The sequence below is a fragment of the Protomyctophum parallelum genome (assembly GCF_964188405.1).
Source record: "Protomyctophum parallelum genome assembly, chromosome: 17".
Classification (NCBI taxonomy): Eukaryota; Metazoa; Chordata; class Actinopteri; order Myctophiformes; family Myctophidae; genus Protomyctophum; species Protomyctophum parallelum.
Genome location: NC_139719.1, coordinates 4,803,296 through 4,819,614, shown reverse-complemented (window position 1 = coordinate 4,819,614; position 16,319 = coordinate 4,803,296). Strand labels below are relative to the sequence as shown.

At 45.8% G+C, this 16,319-nt stretch overlaps 1 protein-coding gene across 1 annotated transcript in view; it reads right to left on the bottom strand.

Moving 5' to 3' along the window:
- The window catches only part of lrp2b (low density lipoprotein receptor-related protein 2b), a gene marked incomplete at both ends in the record, with an annotated part of 73,764 nt that overhangs the window by 24,099 nt on the left and 33,346 nt on the right, over positions 1–16,319 (bottom strand). The window contains 17 exons of the mRNA XM_083787415.1: positions 366–567; positions 1,201–1,332; positions 1,466–1,585; positions 2,775–2,900; positions 3,300–3,542; positions 3,661–3,864; positions 4,073–4,362; positions 4,497–4,655; positions 5,782–5,947; positions 8,213–8,666; positions 9,650–10,122; positions 10,240–10,431; positions 11,204–11,446; positions 12,517–12,730; positions 13,913–14,090; positions 14,722–14,831; positions 15,806–15,949. Coding sequence (XP_083643541.1) covers positions 366–567; positions 1,201–1,332; positions 1,466–1,585; positions 2,775–2,900; positions 3,300–3,542; positions 3,661–3,864; positions 4,073–4,362; positions 4,497–4,655; positions 5,782–5,947; positions 8,213–8,666; positions 9,650–10,122; positions 10,240–10,431; positions 11,204–11,446; positions 12,517–12,730; positions 13,913–14,090; positions 14,722–14,831; positions 15,806–15,949 — 3,650 coding nt within the window. The remainder of the gene's footprint in view (positions 1–365; positions 568–1,200; positions 1,333–1,465; positions 1,586–2,774; positions 2,901–3,299; positions 3,543–3,660; positions 3,865–4,072; positions 4,363–4,496; positions 4,656–5,781; positions 5,948–8,212; positions 8,667–9,649; positions 10,123–10,239; positions 10,432–11,203; positions 11,447–12,516; positions 12,731–13,912; positions 14,091–14,721; positions 14,832–15,805; positions 15,950–16,319) is intronic.

Sequence of the window (16,319 nt, the reverse complement as noted above, 5' to 3'; positions counted from 1 at the left end):
ATGAATCTGATCTCAGGTCAGAATGGGTGAATGAATGAATTACTGGTAGGGGACGTAGATGCAGAGGCCGTTATTAATGAATGAATTACTGGTAGGGGACGTAGATGCAGAGGCCGTTATGAATGAATGAATTACTGGTAGGGGACGTAGATGCAGAGGCCGTTATGAATGAATGAATTACTGGTAGGGGACGTAGATGCAGAGGCCGTTATTAATGAATGAATTACTGGTAGGGGACGTAGATGCAGAGGCCGTTATTAATGAACGAATTACTGGTAGGGGACGTAGATGCAGAGGCCGTTATGAATGAATGAATTACTGGTAGGGGACGTAGATGCAGAGGCCGTTATTAATGAATGAATTACTGGTAGGGGACGTAGATGCAGAGGCCGTTGGTGCAGGCGAACTCGTTCATGTGGCAGGTGCGGTTGGGGCAGTTCTGCAGCTCGTCGGCGGCGTTGGCGCAGTCCTTCTCTCCGTCGCACACGAAGCTCAGGGGCACGCAGCGGGGGTGTCCCGGGTGCCACGTGGGACACGTGAACTGGTCGGGACTGCATGTACGCTGGCCTGCAGTGAGGAGGGGCAAGGGGAGCATAGAGATGTCTGTTTGAAAATGACAGTTATCTGAAGAAGCTATGTTTCTATGTGTCAGTCGATGTTTCAAAAATAGCAGACCTACAAGCTCGTAGCTTGTAGATCTGCTATTTTTCAATGGCTAAAGCATAACGTAATGCTGACACCAACAGGGGTTCCCACCCAAAATGGGTTAAGACCTGAGGTCGATTCTACAGAAAGAAAAGGGACCCCCCCCCCGGCCGAGACCCAAACGTACAAAAATATATTATAGCCTATGAATTAACCACTACAACCACATTTCCCAAATTGTGGGGGGGGGGAAACTAGCCAAGGTACTCACAACGCATCGTGTTGAGCTTGTAGAGCTGCAATTTTCACAAATTTTGAATAATAAAACAAAATAATAAATAATACATACAATACAGTACATCCCTTCAGTACAGCAGTGCACTGATATGAAAAATTAGTAATGTGTATACTTTCACTTCGAGTTGAGTACTATTTTGACCAGGTATATCTACAGGAGTATCTACACTTGTCACATGTCTCAGTCACTGAGGGTTGGGTAATAACTTTGTCCGCCGCTGATCATTCATAACGTTCAACTTCAAACTATCTTCTTACCACACTGGAGTTCAGGGGCCTCGTCGCTGCTGTCCCAGCAGTCATTGTTACCGTCACAGACCAGTGACTGGGGGATGCAGTTTCCATTGGTACAGGTGAACTGGGTGGGACTACACGTCTCCATCTGGTCCTCTGGGAGGAGATAGCATTGTGAAGTACAATATCATTCGATTTGTATTATGGCCATTATGCTATGACGAAGAAGCCCAAGTGAAGTTCCACATGTATTGCTTCCTTAAATCCTTCTTATACTACCAAAACGTACCACATGTGAGAGGCTCGTCGGTGCCGTCGGTACAGTCTCTGATGAAATCACACACCCAGGAGGCAGGGATACACTTCCCACCATCGCAACGGAACTGGTCCGGGGAACATGTACGCCCCGCTGCAGCACGCACACGCACGCACGCACACGCACACGCACACACACACACACACACACACACACACACACACACACACACACACACACACACGCACACACACACACACGCACACACACACACACACACACGGCAAAAAGCAACGTTTCGGTCAAACCAGAAATGTTTCAGGCATGTAAAGCATACAACGGCACACATACACATGGAATATCCTCAAAACAATATTGATTATCTTATTTACATCACTAGCTGCATGGTAAAGTAAGCAAATCCTGAACCTAGTAACACTAGCAGCTAATCTATTGTAACATACTGTAGAAGGATTTTAGATCCAGAACAACATGCACATCATTTTTGGGAAAAACAAAAAAAGATATGCCCAGTCACCATGGTGCACCTGCGTGATGTTCCTTTTTACTGACACCAAGTTTGTAAAAATGTAAAAAGTAAAAATGTAAAAAACTGACACCAAGTTTAAAATGAGAATAGAATGCACAGAATATCAACACGAAGCGACCAGATGGGAACCAATGGGTGCGAAGAGGGGCACAACCACGGGGCGAGACTTGACAAAGGGTGAATTATCTAATGTAACGCAGCGAGCACGGTCAGGACCTGGACGTGACGTCTCGATTGGGGCCAGATCAAGTCAAACCAAGACTATAGTCACATCTGGCCCAGAATATCACCTGATTTCAACCAACATAAATTCTGGATGAATCAGAGAGTCTGATCGAGGCCAGATCAACTAGTACGACGACTAGTCGGATCTGGCCCAGAATAAGCTATATTATTTCAACCGGTGAAGACGTCCTGGAAACTACGTAAGGATCATCCCCATGTGGGCTGTGATCTGGCCTATAGTCCTGAACGTCCAAGCTGCTTCTTTTCACCTGACAGGGGAGCGTTTCCCACAGCCGGACATGTATGGAAGGAACACGTTATTCCGACCAGTTCCTTTCCCCTCCATCAGGCGCCCCGGCTGGCCATGGGGGAGGACATGCAAACTTTCTCTACACAGAAAGACCCTTTCGCCAACCCCGTGGGTATGGGCACTGATGACATGGCACCCACACTCCCCCGGCGCCCAGCGTATACCCAGCGAGAATCGAACCCAGGACCTTCTAGCTGTGAGGCAACAGCACTATACCAACTGTGCCACCGTGCCCCTCAGAACAGAGTTCAACTCACCGCAGAAGAGGGGGTTCTCATCGCTGTTGTCGCCACAGTTATTATAGCCATCACACAGGTTGTCAGCGTAGATGCAGATGTTGGTGGTGTCACACTTAATCTGCCCTTGTGGACACGTCCTGCCAGCTGGAGAGGAAGAGACGTGGGTAAGGTCAGCCATCTTCTAGACCAGTGGTTTTCAACCAGTAGGTCCGGGGACCACCAGAGTCCTTGAAGGGATTCCAGGTGGTCCCCAGCTAAATAAAGGAGAGTTGGTAACCAAATGGACCCTTATACTGTAGATCTTTAACTCTTGAGAGTGTAAAATGAAATTGGTTTCATTTTATACGCTCTCAAGAGTCTCTTCAAGAATCTCTCTTTTGGGTCTCGAGCTAAAAAGTTTGGGAAACTGTGTTCTAGATAGATGTTTTCAAATATATTTTGATCTTCATCAATCAATCAATCAATCAATCAATCAATCAATCAATCAATCAATCAATCAATCAATCAGTCAATCAGTCAATCAGTCACTCAGTCAGTACTCACGGCAGTTGATCTCATCGGAGGTGGCATTGTCCCGGCAGTCGTTGTGGCCGTCGCAGACGAAGGACGCACTGATGCAGCGTCCATTGCCGCAGGTGAACTCGGTGGTGGGGTTACAGGTGGGGAAGGGGCAGCCTTGTTCATCGCTGTTGTCTCTGCAGTCGTTGGTGTAGTCACACACGTAGTTCAGCGGCACACAGCGCCCGTTGTCACAGGTGAAGTCTACAGCTGAGCAGGTGTGGAAGGCTGACACCAAGAAGAGAGAGAGACAGACAGATTTCTCTTATTGAATCCAACAGCAGAATAACATAATAACAAAAACAAAAAGGTCTAAATCTCTTTCTTTCTTTCATGTCTCTCTCACCACAGACCCTCTCCAGCTCATCCGAGTTGTCCTGACAGTCACTGATTCCATCACACTTCCAGCGGGCTGAGATGCAGCCTCCATCGAGACAGGTGAACTGCTGGGGCTGGCAGCGCTTCCCGGTGTCTTGGATACAGTCCCTGCCGTTGTTGGCCAGGTACCAGTTCCCCTCGTGGGGGCACTGGCACTCTGCGCCTGAAGGACCTGTGGTGGAGAGAGAGACATTGAATTGAGAGACTTCTTTAATCACGTACAATGGATTATTAGTTGACATATAAGCTAATTACCTGACATATTACTAGGTTATATGATGCATTGTACTTTGAAATATTGAGTAGTGGACATCAGGGAGCCACATGTTAGCGTCACTACGACAGCAGTGAAGCCCATTGTGAATAATCGCTGCCCTCACCGGGTACGCAGACATGGCTGCAGCCTCCATTTAACTGCTGACAGGGACTGGAGCAGCTCTCCTGCTTGGACCCTGCATAGACGTGGATGTCATTGGGACGGTACTGCAGGTCCTGCGCCATCACTATGAAGCCGGAGCCGTCGTCCTTGCCGGCCCTGTAGACAGAGCGGGTGATCCAGTCGGTCCAGAAGATGTCCTGCTGGAAGACGGTCAAGGCGAACGGGTACTGGACGCCGTGCACGATCACCTGCCGGTTCTCACCCGTCAGTGTGGAGCGCTCGATCTTGTCTCTGAAGGGAGGCAGGGGACAGGATGGGATGGGTTAAACTCTTATGTTGTGGAATGGAGATTATTTGGGGTAACTTTACATTAACAGGTCCTTAAATGACGGCATGAACGTGAGAATTGCACTGCTTGTACATACAGTGAGGCATCGGCCCAGTACAGCATCCTCTCCTCATAGTCCAGAGACAGGCCGTTGGGTGTGGTCAGGCTAGTGTTAATGATGGGGGTCCGGTAGTTTCCACCCAGCGTGGCTCTCTCGATCTTAGCGGGACTGCCCCAGTCAGTCCAGTACAGGTACCTGAATAAAGACATCCATAGGACAAGAGAAAGACACAGGGGACAGCTCAGCTGACCACACATTACAACAATTTACAATTTACAATTTAGGCATTTAGCAGACGCTCTTAATCCAGAGCGACTTACAATAATCAAGAACAAAAGCATGGGAATACATCACAAAAGCATTTATCATAAAACATGCGTAAGCTAAGAAAGTAACAGTGGAATATCTATATTATGAGACTATACATATAAACTATATATATATATACTACTATGCTATACATATGTACTATGGCGTGCTATGACTATATATACAATGCAATTATAGTGCCGTCTACATAACATGCTATAAGTCTGTATCAGATGCTATCTAAGTCTACAGAAGTGCTATCTAAGGGGGTAGGGTAAGTGCTATGGGCCATGATGGAGTCTAAAAAGGTGGGTTTTCAGACTACGGCGGAAGATTGGGAGTGATGCTGCAGTTCTGACTGCAATGGGAAGTGCATTCCACAGTTTTGGAGCCAGAACAGTACAATGGGTGAATGGGCATGCCTTCATGGTAAAATTGACATCATGTACGTTATATACGTTCAATGGCGTAATAATGCACTGATTGTGTTGATTTGACTCAGTTTCAGCTTCACCCAGCTACAGACAGCTACAGTAATGACTGCTCAAGTCACTATAGAGTTACGTGTTGTGGTTATGATGAAGACTTGGGGGAGGCGGTGAGGCACGTAGTCTCCGTTAGAATATCTCTTGGTGAATCTATGAAATGTTAAAATGCATATTCTATGGTGTACGCAGACTATATGTTGACAACGTAAAAAAAAAACACATTATTGATTGTCTTAACCCATTCTGACCGGGCACCCATTTTGGTGTTGGCATCATGTTATGCTTTAGCTATTGAAAAATAGCAGATCTACAAGCTCATATCGCGCCACCGAGTGGCGCGATACGAGCTTGTAGGTCTGCCATTTTTGAAAAATCGAAGAACGACTGACATTTTTAGAATCTGATCTCAGGTCAGAATGGGTTCATCAGACCAGTGTGTGTCCAGTGGAAAACCTTGTATGAATCTCAATCTGATCTCAGGTCAGAATGGGTTAAAAGGGTTAAGACAATCGACAAGGTTTTACCCATAGCAGGGGTCCACGATGATGGCCCTGGGTCGATTGGCATTGGCAATAATGGAGCGATTCTTTCCGTCCACTCCTATGGCCTGGACGTTCTTTCTGTAGTAGTCGGTGAAATACAGACGCTTGTTGACCCAGTCATAGGCCAGGCCCTCTGGATCATCCAGGTCTACAGCAGAGTGGGAGACACAGAGAGTGGGAGAGGACAGACATTTAAGACATGGCAGGAAAACAGGAAAAGAGAAATAAAATGGGACAAAAGAGGACAGGGACAAAGAGAAACACACATGCTACAAAATTGGACAAAAAAAGAACCTTCCTGGAGTTGCAAACTCTGCAAATTCACTCGTATACCAAAATCACACCTGTGTGAAGTGAGGGGCGCTCATTTCACATCTAACGTTTGGATAGTTGGTGTCAAGGTGATGTATGATTGCTCAGTAGTTGCTGATGTCTGCTCAGGAGGTTTGAGTGTTTTTTAAAAATTATTGACAATAAAGTTATATCGCATCGCATCGCATCATATCGTGAACATTTTTTCTCAAACATAGAAAATAGATTTACAAACTTGTACATCTTGTATTTTTGTTTGTATTTGAATGTATATGAAGTATACTGTATAAAGTAGAGCTGAAGTGATTAATCATGTCTTTGTGGCAGCCTAATGACCATTCCCACCTCGTTTTGCTCACGGGCTGTGTCCGGATTCACATACTGTAATAAATAACCCATTCTGAACGGGCACCCATTTTGGTGTCAGCATCATGTCATGCTTTAGCTATTGAAAAATAGCAGATCTACAAGCTCATATCGCGCCACCGAGTGGCGCGCTACGAGCTTGTAGGTCTGCTATTTTTGAAAAATCGAAGAACGACTGACATTTTTTAGAATCTGATCTCAGGTCAGAATGGGTTCATCAGGACCAGTGTGTGTCCGGCGGAAACCTCGTATGAATCTGATCTCAGGTCAGAATGGGATAATATGCTACATACTCATCAGGATGCCATTAATGAGGGGCCCAGCTTTGTGTGCTTATGTGTAGCACATTTGTGATGATTTGATTGGTCAGTTTTGTGTGTCTGTGTACCACATAGTGATGATTTGATTGGCTGAGCACAGAATGTGATGATTGTGTATGTATGTATTTATGATGATAAGAGAGCCCCTCACTTCACACGAGTGTGATTTTTTTAAACATACATATGAGTGCATCCACAATAGTTTTATTTCGACAAACAACAATGTGGTCTCAAACCACACACTGTTAAGAAAGTGGGCCATCTGGTGGTCAGCAGAAGTACTACACATACTGCACATCGTTTCCATTTCACTAGTGTATTCGGTCTAGGTGTGTTTAATTGACTCAGAGTACTAATTGATATTACACCAGAGGTTTGGTTGCCTGTACACATTATGTTGTTGTCATTACTAGGCTACTGCATTGCACTGTGGGACATTTATACCCCCGACTCGTGTGCAGTATTGCGTGCTGTAATATTCACCCAAATTAGTATGCATTTCATGTAGGCTACTGAAAAGAAAATACATTATCTTTCGAAAATACTAAAAAGTCTCACATACTAATTAGTATGTTAGTGTGGAATTTTGGACGCAGCCCTCCCTTTGTCATCGGCCATGGGCCCCTAGGGCCACTCTTTGTCATCAGCCATGGGCCCCTAGGGCCACTCTTTGTCATCGGCCAGGGGCCCCTAGGGCCACTCTTTGTCATCAGCCAGGGGCCCCTATAGGGCCACTCTTTGTCATCAGCCAGGGGCCCCTATAGGGCCACTCTTGCCACTTTCTCCAGGCCTTGGCCCGTGAACTGCTCCTCTGCCCCTCCTACCTTTCCATTGACATTTATTTCCCTGCTATCTCTGTCCATCCATCAGTCCGTCCGTCAGTCCGTCTCTCTCTGTCTTTCTCCCTCCCCACTGGTCTCTGCCACAGTCCGTCCTACTCACCTGTTACTGCACATATATCTCCGTAATACTGTAAAGCTGGACTCATTGCCCTCTGTCTTCGCCAGTTATGCAGATGTTTAGTGCGAGTTCACGTTTGCCTGCGTTTTCTAAGCTACCCTCAAACTGAATTGGTCCTGCCAGGTTTTGTGTTTTTTGAGGGTATCCAGCTGTGTCTGTCCACAAACTTTGTCCTCCACAAACATTACATTCCCGTTGACAATGAATGGAGAACATTTTGTCACAGTGTCTGAGCAAATAGACAGTCTATTTTATGATGTAGAAGAGAGTCTTGTACCTGTCTTTTGGGAATCTGAAATTTGCCCCTTTTTGGGCTTCATCATCTGTCAAGTTGACACACACACACACACGCACACACACACACACGCACACACACACACACACACACACACACACACACACACACACACACACACACACACATTTCTGCCGGCTCGGTAATGTCACAGTCTTACCTCCCGCGATGATAACAGGTGGGCTGGTCATGGACGTGATGGTAGCGTAGCCTATGATGCTCCTGCCGTACCCACTGTACTGGGTGAAGAATACTCGCTTCTCCTTGTAGTCGTAATCCAGGGCCACCACGCCCGTGCCCCTGCCGACGGCGAGAGTCGGGAACGGGAGGCTGTGGTCGTCCGGGTCCAGCCTCATGCTGTTGATGGTGTAGTCCGTGGTGAAGATCAGATACTCATCCTGGCCATAGCCGCACGACACCCCGTTGCTGAGGAGGGTGCCGTGGGCACAGCTGCACGTGGGTTTCTCCTGCTCCGGCATGGCGAAGCAGAACTGCGTGCAGCGTCCGTTGTCCTCGTGGCAGGGGTTGAAGCCCACCTGGTTGGCGGCTGTGGGCTGGACGTGCAGGTCAAAGACGGCCACGTCCAACAGGCCTGCGATGCTCTCACGGATTACCTGGTGACGTTCCACAGTGAGCCTTTTTAGTTGTTGAAGTGGTCCAAGCTTGCAGCATCTACTTATACAGTGCAATATGTATGGCAGGAGGAAGTCACTATTTCAACTGTGGATCTACTGTGTTCATAATGTCGGTCACGTCGTTTTGCACAGTGATCAAACATAGAAACTAATTTATGAAATAAATATAACCCATGTAAGCATGATGCAGAACTTTGACTTAAAAAGGTATATTCAGTGATTTCACTTAATTCAAATATCACTTATTTTTTTGTTTTGTTGTGATAATCCTCTCTACTATAGAGTGTGCTGACCATATAAGGAGTTCCTCCTCCCTGTCCCCAGTTAACCCCTGGGGGTCAAAAAACCTTAGGTTTCGTTTTTGGCTCTCTATCCTGATTGGATGAAAGGCTTAGGTCCTACAGCCAAAAACGAAACCTAAGGTTTTTTGAGTGAAATCACTGAATATACCTTTAAACTGATTAGGGAATCAGCAAAGTTTCGAAGCAAATCGGTCATTTATTGTATTACTATGACACGCCATCAGACACTGCAGTGCAGTGAATCTGCTCAGTGTGGCCAGGGAAAAGAGGGAAGGACAAATTAACCCATTCTGACCTGAGATCAGATTCATACGAGGTTTCCACTGGACACACACTGGTCTGATTAACCCATTCTGACCTGAGATCAGATTCTAAAAATGTCAGTCGTTCTTGGATTTTTCAAAAATAGCAGACCTACAAGCTCGTAGCGCGCCACTCGGTGGCGCGCTATGAGCTTGTAGATCTGCTATTTTTCAATAGCTAAAGCATAACATAATGCTAACACCAAAATGGGTGCCCGGTCAGAATGGGTTAATTATACCTTTCTATTTTGAAATGACAAAAGATAGGCTATTAAGTTAACCAAAGAAAGACACAAACACATTTATTAATTTGTTTCCACTGAGGTAAATAAGTCATCTGGGGACACTCTGGGCTCACCTCTGGTGGGTCAGTGTTGGCCGGGTCCTTGCTGGCCTGGAACAGCTTCCCCAGCTTGTTGTCGACCCACAGCATGCGCGTCCCGAATATGGCCATCCCCGTCGGGGACGGATACCGGCTCCCGTAGCGGACGATCTGCCTCTGCGTGCCGTCCGCCGCCATGCGGGAGATCATGTCCAGCGCGTCGTCCGTCCAGTACAGGAAGTCGTTGGTGTAGTCCACCGTCAGGCCGCGGGGCGACGCCAGGCTCTCCGACGCCAGCACGGTGCGGTTGGTGCCGTCCAGCAGCGCCCGCTCGATCTTGGGCACCTGGCCGCCGTCGGCCCAGAAGAGGCAGCGGAGCTTGGGGCTGACGGCCAGGTCGCCGGGGCGGTCGTGGGAGGCCTTGAGGAGGACCTTTCGGTGCGTGGTGTTGATGGCGAGCACCTCCAGCAAGGTCTGGCTCTTCATCAAGTTTGTGAAATACAGGTTACCTGAGAGAGAGTCAGTGGGAAAAGAAGGAAAACCAAGGAAGATCTGAGGGGTTAATAAGGGACGGGGGGGGGGGATGAATGGATGGATGGATGGATGGTCAGACACAGCGTCTCTACCTGCGATCCAGTCCACGGCGATGCCCTGGATACGTCCTATGCTCGTGCCTGTGACCAGTCTGCTGTAGAGGGATCCGTCCGTCTTGACCCTGAAGATCCCCTTATAGGAGCTGGAGGTGCTGTTGTCCGTCCAGTATATGAAGCCAGACTCCATGTGGAGGTCTAGCCTGTCCTTTATGGAGTAGTAGGAGTCTTTGGGAAAGGGAGACGTTTTGTGTGTCAGACCCCGAGTTGTGGTTAACATGCACTCAAACCCATTCTGAACGGGAACCCATTTTGGTGTCGGCATCATGTTATGCTTTAGCTATTGGAAAATAGCAGATCTACAAGCTCATAGCGCGCCACCGAGTGGCGCGATACGAGCTTGTAGGTCTGCTATTTTTTGAAAAATCGAAGAGCGACTGACATTTTTTAGAATCTGATCTCAGGTCAGAATGGGCTAATCGGACCAGTGTGTGTCCAGTGGAAACCTCGTATGAATCTGATCTCAGGTCAGAATGGGTTAACTCATGATATCAGACACCACTGCAACTGTGCTACTGTAGTTATAGTCTACCAAACAGGTTCCCAAAGTGGGGTCTAGGGCCCCCAGGGGTCCTTGAGGAGTTACATAACACAGAGACTGTACAAAATGTAACCAATCCATTTGTACAGTCTCCAAGTTAATAATAAAGGATTTTATAAAGGATTTAGTTTTTCTATAATTTTTATCCCACGATTTTGTAACCCATTTTTCACCCCTGTGTCAACAACGGACTTGAACTCATGCTTCCTTCATGCACTACCAACTGTGCCACCGTGCCCCTTTTATAAAGGATTTTGAAGTGTAGATTGGGGTCCTCGAGATAGAAATCGTAATGGTGGTACATACCAAAACGACTGCGCTACCATACAGATTGGTTAAAATAACATTTTATCCATTAAACTAATGAATTGATGGATTGCAGCGTTAAAACAAACATACTGGTATATCCGCTGATGGGCGGCATGGCCTCGGAGTGGTCGGAGCTGTTGATGTGGAAACCTCGGATGAGCGCGGGGGAGGAGACGACGGCGAAGGAGTCATACTGCTCGCAGCGGGCGCCGTCCGCGGACGCCACGAACCCCGTGGTGCAGGCACACGTCTTCAGGCCCGCCGGCCGGGGGAGGCACAGGTGGGGACAGCCGCCGTTGTCGGAGCTGCAGGCGTTGGTGGTCCCCGCGGAGTCTACAGGTACAGGAATGGAGAATACAGTGACGGTTCGTCGATGCCCCCAACATGTCCCAACAGGCAGTGGCGTGCACAGATAGACACTAGGAGGTGCTAGAGCACCCCCTGCCCTTTTGGCAATTTTGCTCTTAAAAAAAAAAGAAAATAAAAAGTAAAATGTTTTATTTATTTTTCTTAATTTGTAGTGTGTGGACCATGGTGACATTGATCAAATCTTGATAAAAAAAACGCTTCTACTATATTATTTAGGCCCCCACAATCTAAAGCTATGTTTCTATGTCAGTGGTTCTTCGATTAAAAAAAAAAGCAGACCTACAAGCTCGTAGCGCGCCACTCGGTGGCGCGCTATGAAGCTTGTAGATCTGCTATTTTTCAATAGCTAAAGCACCAAAATGGGTTCCCACTTCCCGCCCCAAAATGCGCTGCACAAGGTGCCCTTTTTTTCACTTGAGCACCTGCCCCTCTAAATTTCTGTGCACGCCACTGCCAACAGGCATTTGTATAGCATTATTCAGACTAGCCTGTTTATGCTTATCCGTCGTATTAATTATTGTGTTTTATATAATCTCTTCTAAAGCTGATGCAACTTTCCCTTCTTTTTTTTGTTTTGTTTTCCCCCCCAACCAAACCTGCCGTTCTTTCCTCGAGCTTCCTGGCAGTCTATTCAATAAGCTGCATCAGGGCTGGACGATCAACTGAAACACTGTGAAATTCACACCACTTCTGCAGTTCCTGAATTCTGGATAGGCGGGCCAGGTGTAAGAAGCAATACTCACACACAACGGATCACATGCAGCGCGACACAATCCGACACATCGTGAGCTTGAAGATCTGCTATTTTCGGTGCGCGACACAACGTGCAGCCAAGTATACATCAGGAGGTAATAATAGTCTCTTTGCACTAATATTGTAGAGAAGTCCTGTGGCATTTTGCTGGACAGGAGTAAGAAATCACACCTGTGTGAAGTATGGGCTGCTCTTATCATCACACATCGTCACATTCCGTGCTCAGCTGTCAAATTGGAGGGGCTACAGCGCCACCTCACAACCCAGAGACCACGACTCACCGTCTCGGGCGTGGACTTTGAGGGAGCGCAGCCCTGACATGCCGCTCCTCATGATGACCATGTTGGCGCCGGTGTCCTTGTCCACCCTCTCGATGACCTCAAAGTCCTGGTCGGTGTAGTAGAGGTGGCTCTGGTAGACCGTCAGGCCCCAGGGGCGGGACAGGCCGCTGACGACGGTCACACGGCTCACACCGTCCATCGTACCGCACTCAATCTGAAAGGAACCAGTGTTCATTTTTTTTTAACCCATTCTGACCTGAGGTCAGATTCTAAAAAACGTCCGTTTGAAAATGACAGTTTTCTAGAAAAAGCCATGTTTCTATGTCAGTCGTTCTTCGATTTTTCAAAAATAGCAGACCTACAAGCTCGTAGAGCTTGTAGATCTGCTATTTTTCAATAGCTAGAGCATAACGTAATGCTAACGCCTAAAAGGGGTTCCCGCCTAAAATGGGTCCATACAAATGTAACCAAAATGGTTACATTTTTTACTCTCTCAGAGCTACAAAGGGAAAAATTTACATTTCAGTCAGATAACTCGCGAATAGAATGAACCAATATAACATAGATATGTGAATAATGTGAAAAGTGTAGATATAATAATATATATTGGCGTTCAGGACTACATGTTGTCTCAGTAGGACAGCCATCCCCCTATCCACAATGAGGAGCAGTGCACCAAAGAATTATGGGAATTGTAGTCCAGGAAGGTAGTGAGACCAGTGTCCATGACATCAGAGACACTGTGCTCACTGCTACAATCTAAAATATCTAAAACCACATATTACACACATAAAGACCCCAGGGAAAGTGTTCTAAAGCTTCTAAACGTCATTAACATATATTTTTTTGCAAAAAGGGTGAAGTGTCCCTTTAAGAGCAGTAAGATAGATATATACAATACAATACAATGCATGTACTGTACTGTACATATATACTGTATGACGGACGGTATGCATCCGAGACTACTGTATTATGTAACATACATGTTCCTTGGATCTAGCATGTATTGTACACAGTGGCGTGCACAGACATTTAGAGGGGCAGGTGCTCAAGTGAAAAAAGGGCACCTTGTGCAGCGCATTTTGGGGCGGGAACCCATTTTGGTGCTTTAGCTATTGAAAAATAGCAGATCTACAAGCTCATAGCGCGCCACCGAGTGGCGCGCTACGAGCTTGTAGGTCTGCTATTTTTCTTTAATCGAAGAACCACTGACATAGAAACATAGCTTTAGATTGTGGGGGCCTAAATAATATAGTAGAAGCGTTTTTTATCAATATTTGAAAAAAAGAAAATATATATATTTTTTTTAGAGAGAAAAATTGCCAAAAGGGCAGGGGGTGCTCTAGCACCCCCTAGTGTCTATCTGTGCACGCCATGTATTGTACAGTATACTCACTGCCCCGGTGCTAGCCACGGTCCAATAGAGTTTGCTGGCGGAGATGTCAGCAGTGATGAAACCCACGTTAGCCAGGTTGCCTGTGTAGAGGGTCCTCAGGTCGCCTCCATCCATGTCCGAGCTGGCGACCTTTGGAGGAACCCCGCTGTCCGTCCCCTTATCCGTCCAGAACAACTTCCTGCGAAGGGAAGGGAGTACCACACTGTCAAATCTAACTTATTTGAATGAATAAAACCTTATTTTAACCAATCTGTGTGGTCGAGTAAGTATATAACTACTACTAGCCCATCTGCAGTGGTTGGAGGTGGTCTCCCTCTACCCTTCCATTAAGAGATTTCCACCCTGGTGTCGCGTAGAAAACCTATACTTGTTGACAAGCATGCAGTGCTGCCTGGCGGCCATACATACACGCACAATTACATTACATTATACGGTCAATTTAAATCTTTGACTGCAGACCTACCCCCAAGTGTCTGGAAATGTTGCTGTTCTGTTAATCCGTTTTGTTTTTTGTTGAAAATGTTGCCAATTATGTTGCGCTGTATCTCGATGACAGTGCAAATGAGGGTATAACCTCAACGTCTCTCGAGAATAAATAAAGGTTTGAATGAATGAATGAATGAATGAACAATATGTCAGCACTGATTGTATCTTGGATAAGTGGTAGTTGTTTGGTCTAGAAGACCTGAGTAAATCCCGGTACAACTTAAAACTTATGGAGCTTTAACTCTGAGAAGGTACCAATTTCATCAAATGCCATTAGGTTCCATTGGTACATTTCCAGGTTTCTTGTTCTAGATTGGTTTTACCCTCTGGCTGGGTCCACTGCTATTCCATGAGGCTGTCCGGCTCCCTCTGGTTTGCCCGTGCTGGTAATCAGGGTTTTCCTGTAGTGCTGGTCTCCATCGACGCGGATCACCTGCGTTTACATTCGTTTAATCGGATAATTTTGAGTTATTTTGTACAATAAATTAAAGCAACCCAAGATGACAAGCAAAATTCAGCTGGACTGGATAATAATAATAATAATAAAAATAATTAAAACAAGAATTGAATAAATCAATTAATTACCAGCTGCATTATTATTATCTGCGGGGGTCCACTATAACTGCCTCTGTGTCAGTTTCAGCGCAGTAGGAACCAAAGTTCTCTAAGGTGGAACTATTGTGTTCCGAGTCGTTCGTTCATATTTGCGGTGCTCACGTACGTCAGCCAAAGAGAAAACCAGCTGGACTAGCTTGCACATCGATTATAGACTTGGCTTGCTATTGCATAGCAGCTGGTAAAAAAAATCACAACAAATACTATACATATACTACAATACTATGCTCTTCCCAGACCCTATAAAACCGGCTCAGTTGAATTGTTTTGACATTACAATAAAGAAGACACGTATCTTGGCCATTTAGCTATTGTTAGGCAGAGACACATTTTAAGCCCCTCTTCGACTACTCACCAAAGATTAATTAAAAGTAGTAAGAAGTCAAAATGTGTCATTATAGTGTCGTACATTCCTGCCATCGACCAATTTAATATAAAGCTATCTGTTGAATGAGACAAAATGCTACTGCCAGAGAACACATTTTTAATCATCTCCTAACTGAAGCATGAAACCTAAAGGTATATTCAGTGATTTCACTCAAAAAACCTTAGGTTTCGTTTTTGGCTGGGACCTAAGCCTTTCGTCCAATCAGGATAGAGAAACCTAAGGTTTTTTGACCCCCAGGGGTTAACTGGGGACAGGGAGGAACTCCTTATATGGTCAGCACACTCTATAGTAGGGAGGATTATCACAACAAAACAAAAAAATGAGTGATATTTGAATTAAGTGAAATCACTGAATATACCTTTAAAATGAAGAAACATTGTCCGTCAAGCGCTCCAAGGTCTTACCTCTATGGCTTTGTTGGTGGGATTGGTGTAATACATCATGCGGCTTATCCAATCAAAAGCCAAACCATAAGGTGAACCAATGATAGCAGCTGGAGCAAACTGGGTTCTATTGGTCCCACTGGTTTTTACCCTCCATATAGATCCCTGGTTGAAGCAAACAAGTATAGGTTACATATTAAGAGGTGACCGAAAACACATTTACTTTCAAATGTATCAAAAAATAAATACTGCACCAATTATTACATTATGATTATATGATTATAAAATATGTATTAAACCAGTAAAAAATAAGCATAAAAATGTCAACATACTGTACACCTGAGCGTTTAACCCATTCTGGGCGGGAACCCCTTTCGGTGTTAGCATTATGTTATGCTTTAGCTATTGAAAAATAGCAGATCTACAAGCTCATAGCGTGCCACCGAGTGGCTCGCTATGAGCTTGTAGGTCTGCTATTTTTGAAAAATCTGGAATATATTTTTTGCGAACGAATGTTTTTAACTCAAATCTTTGC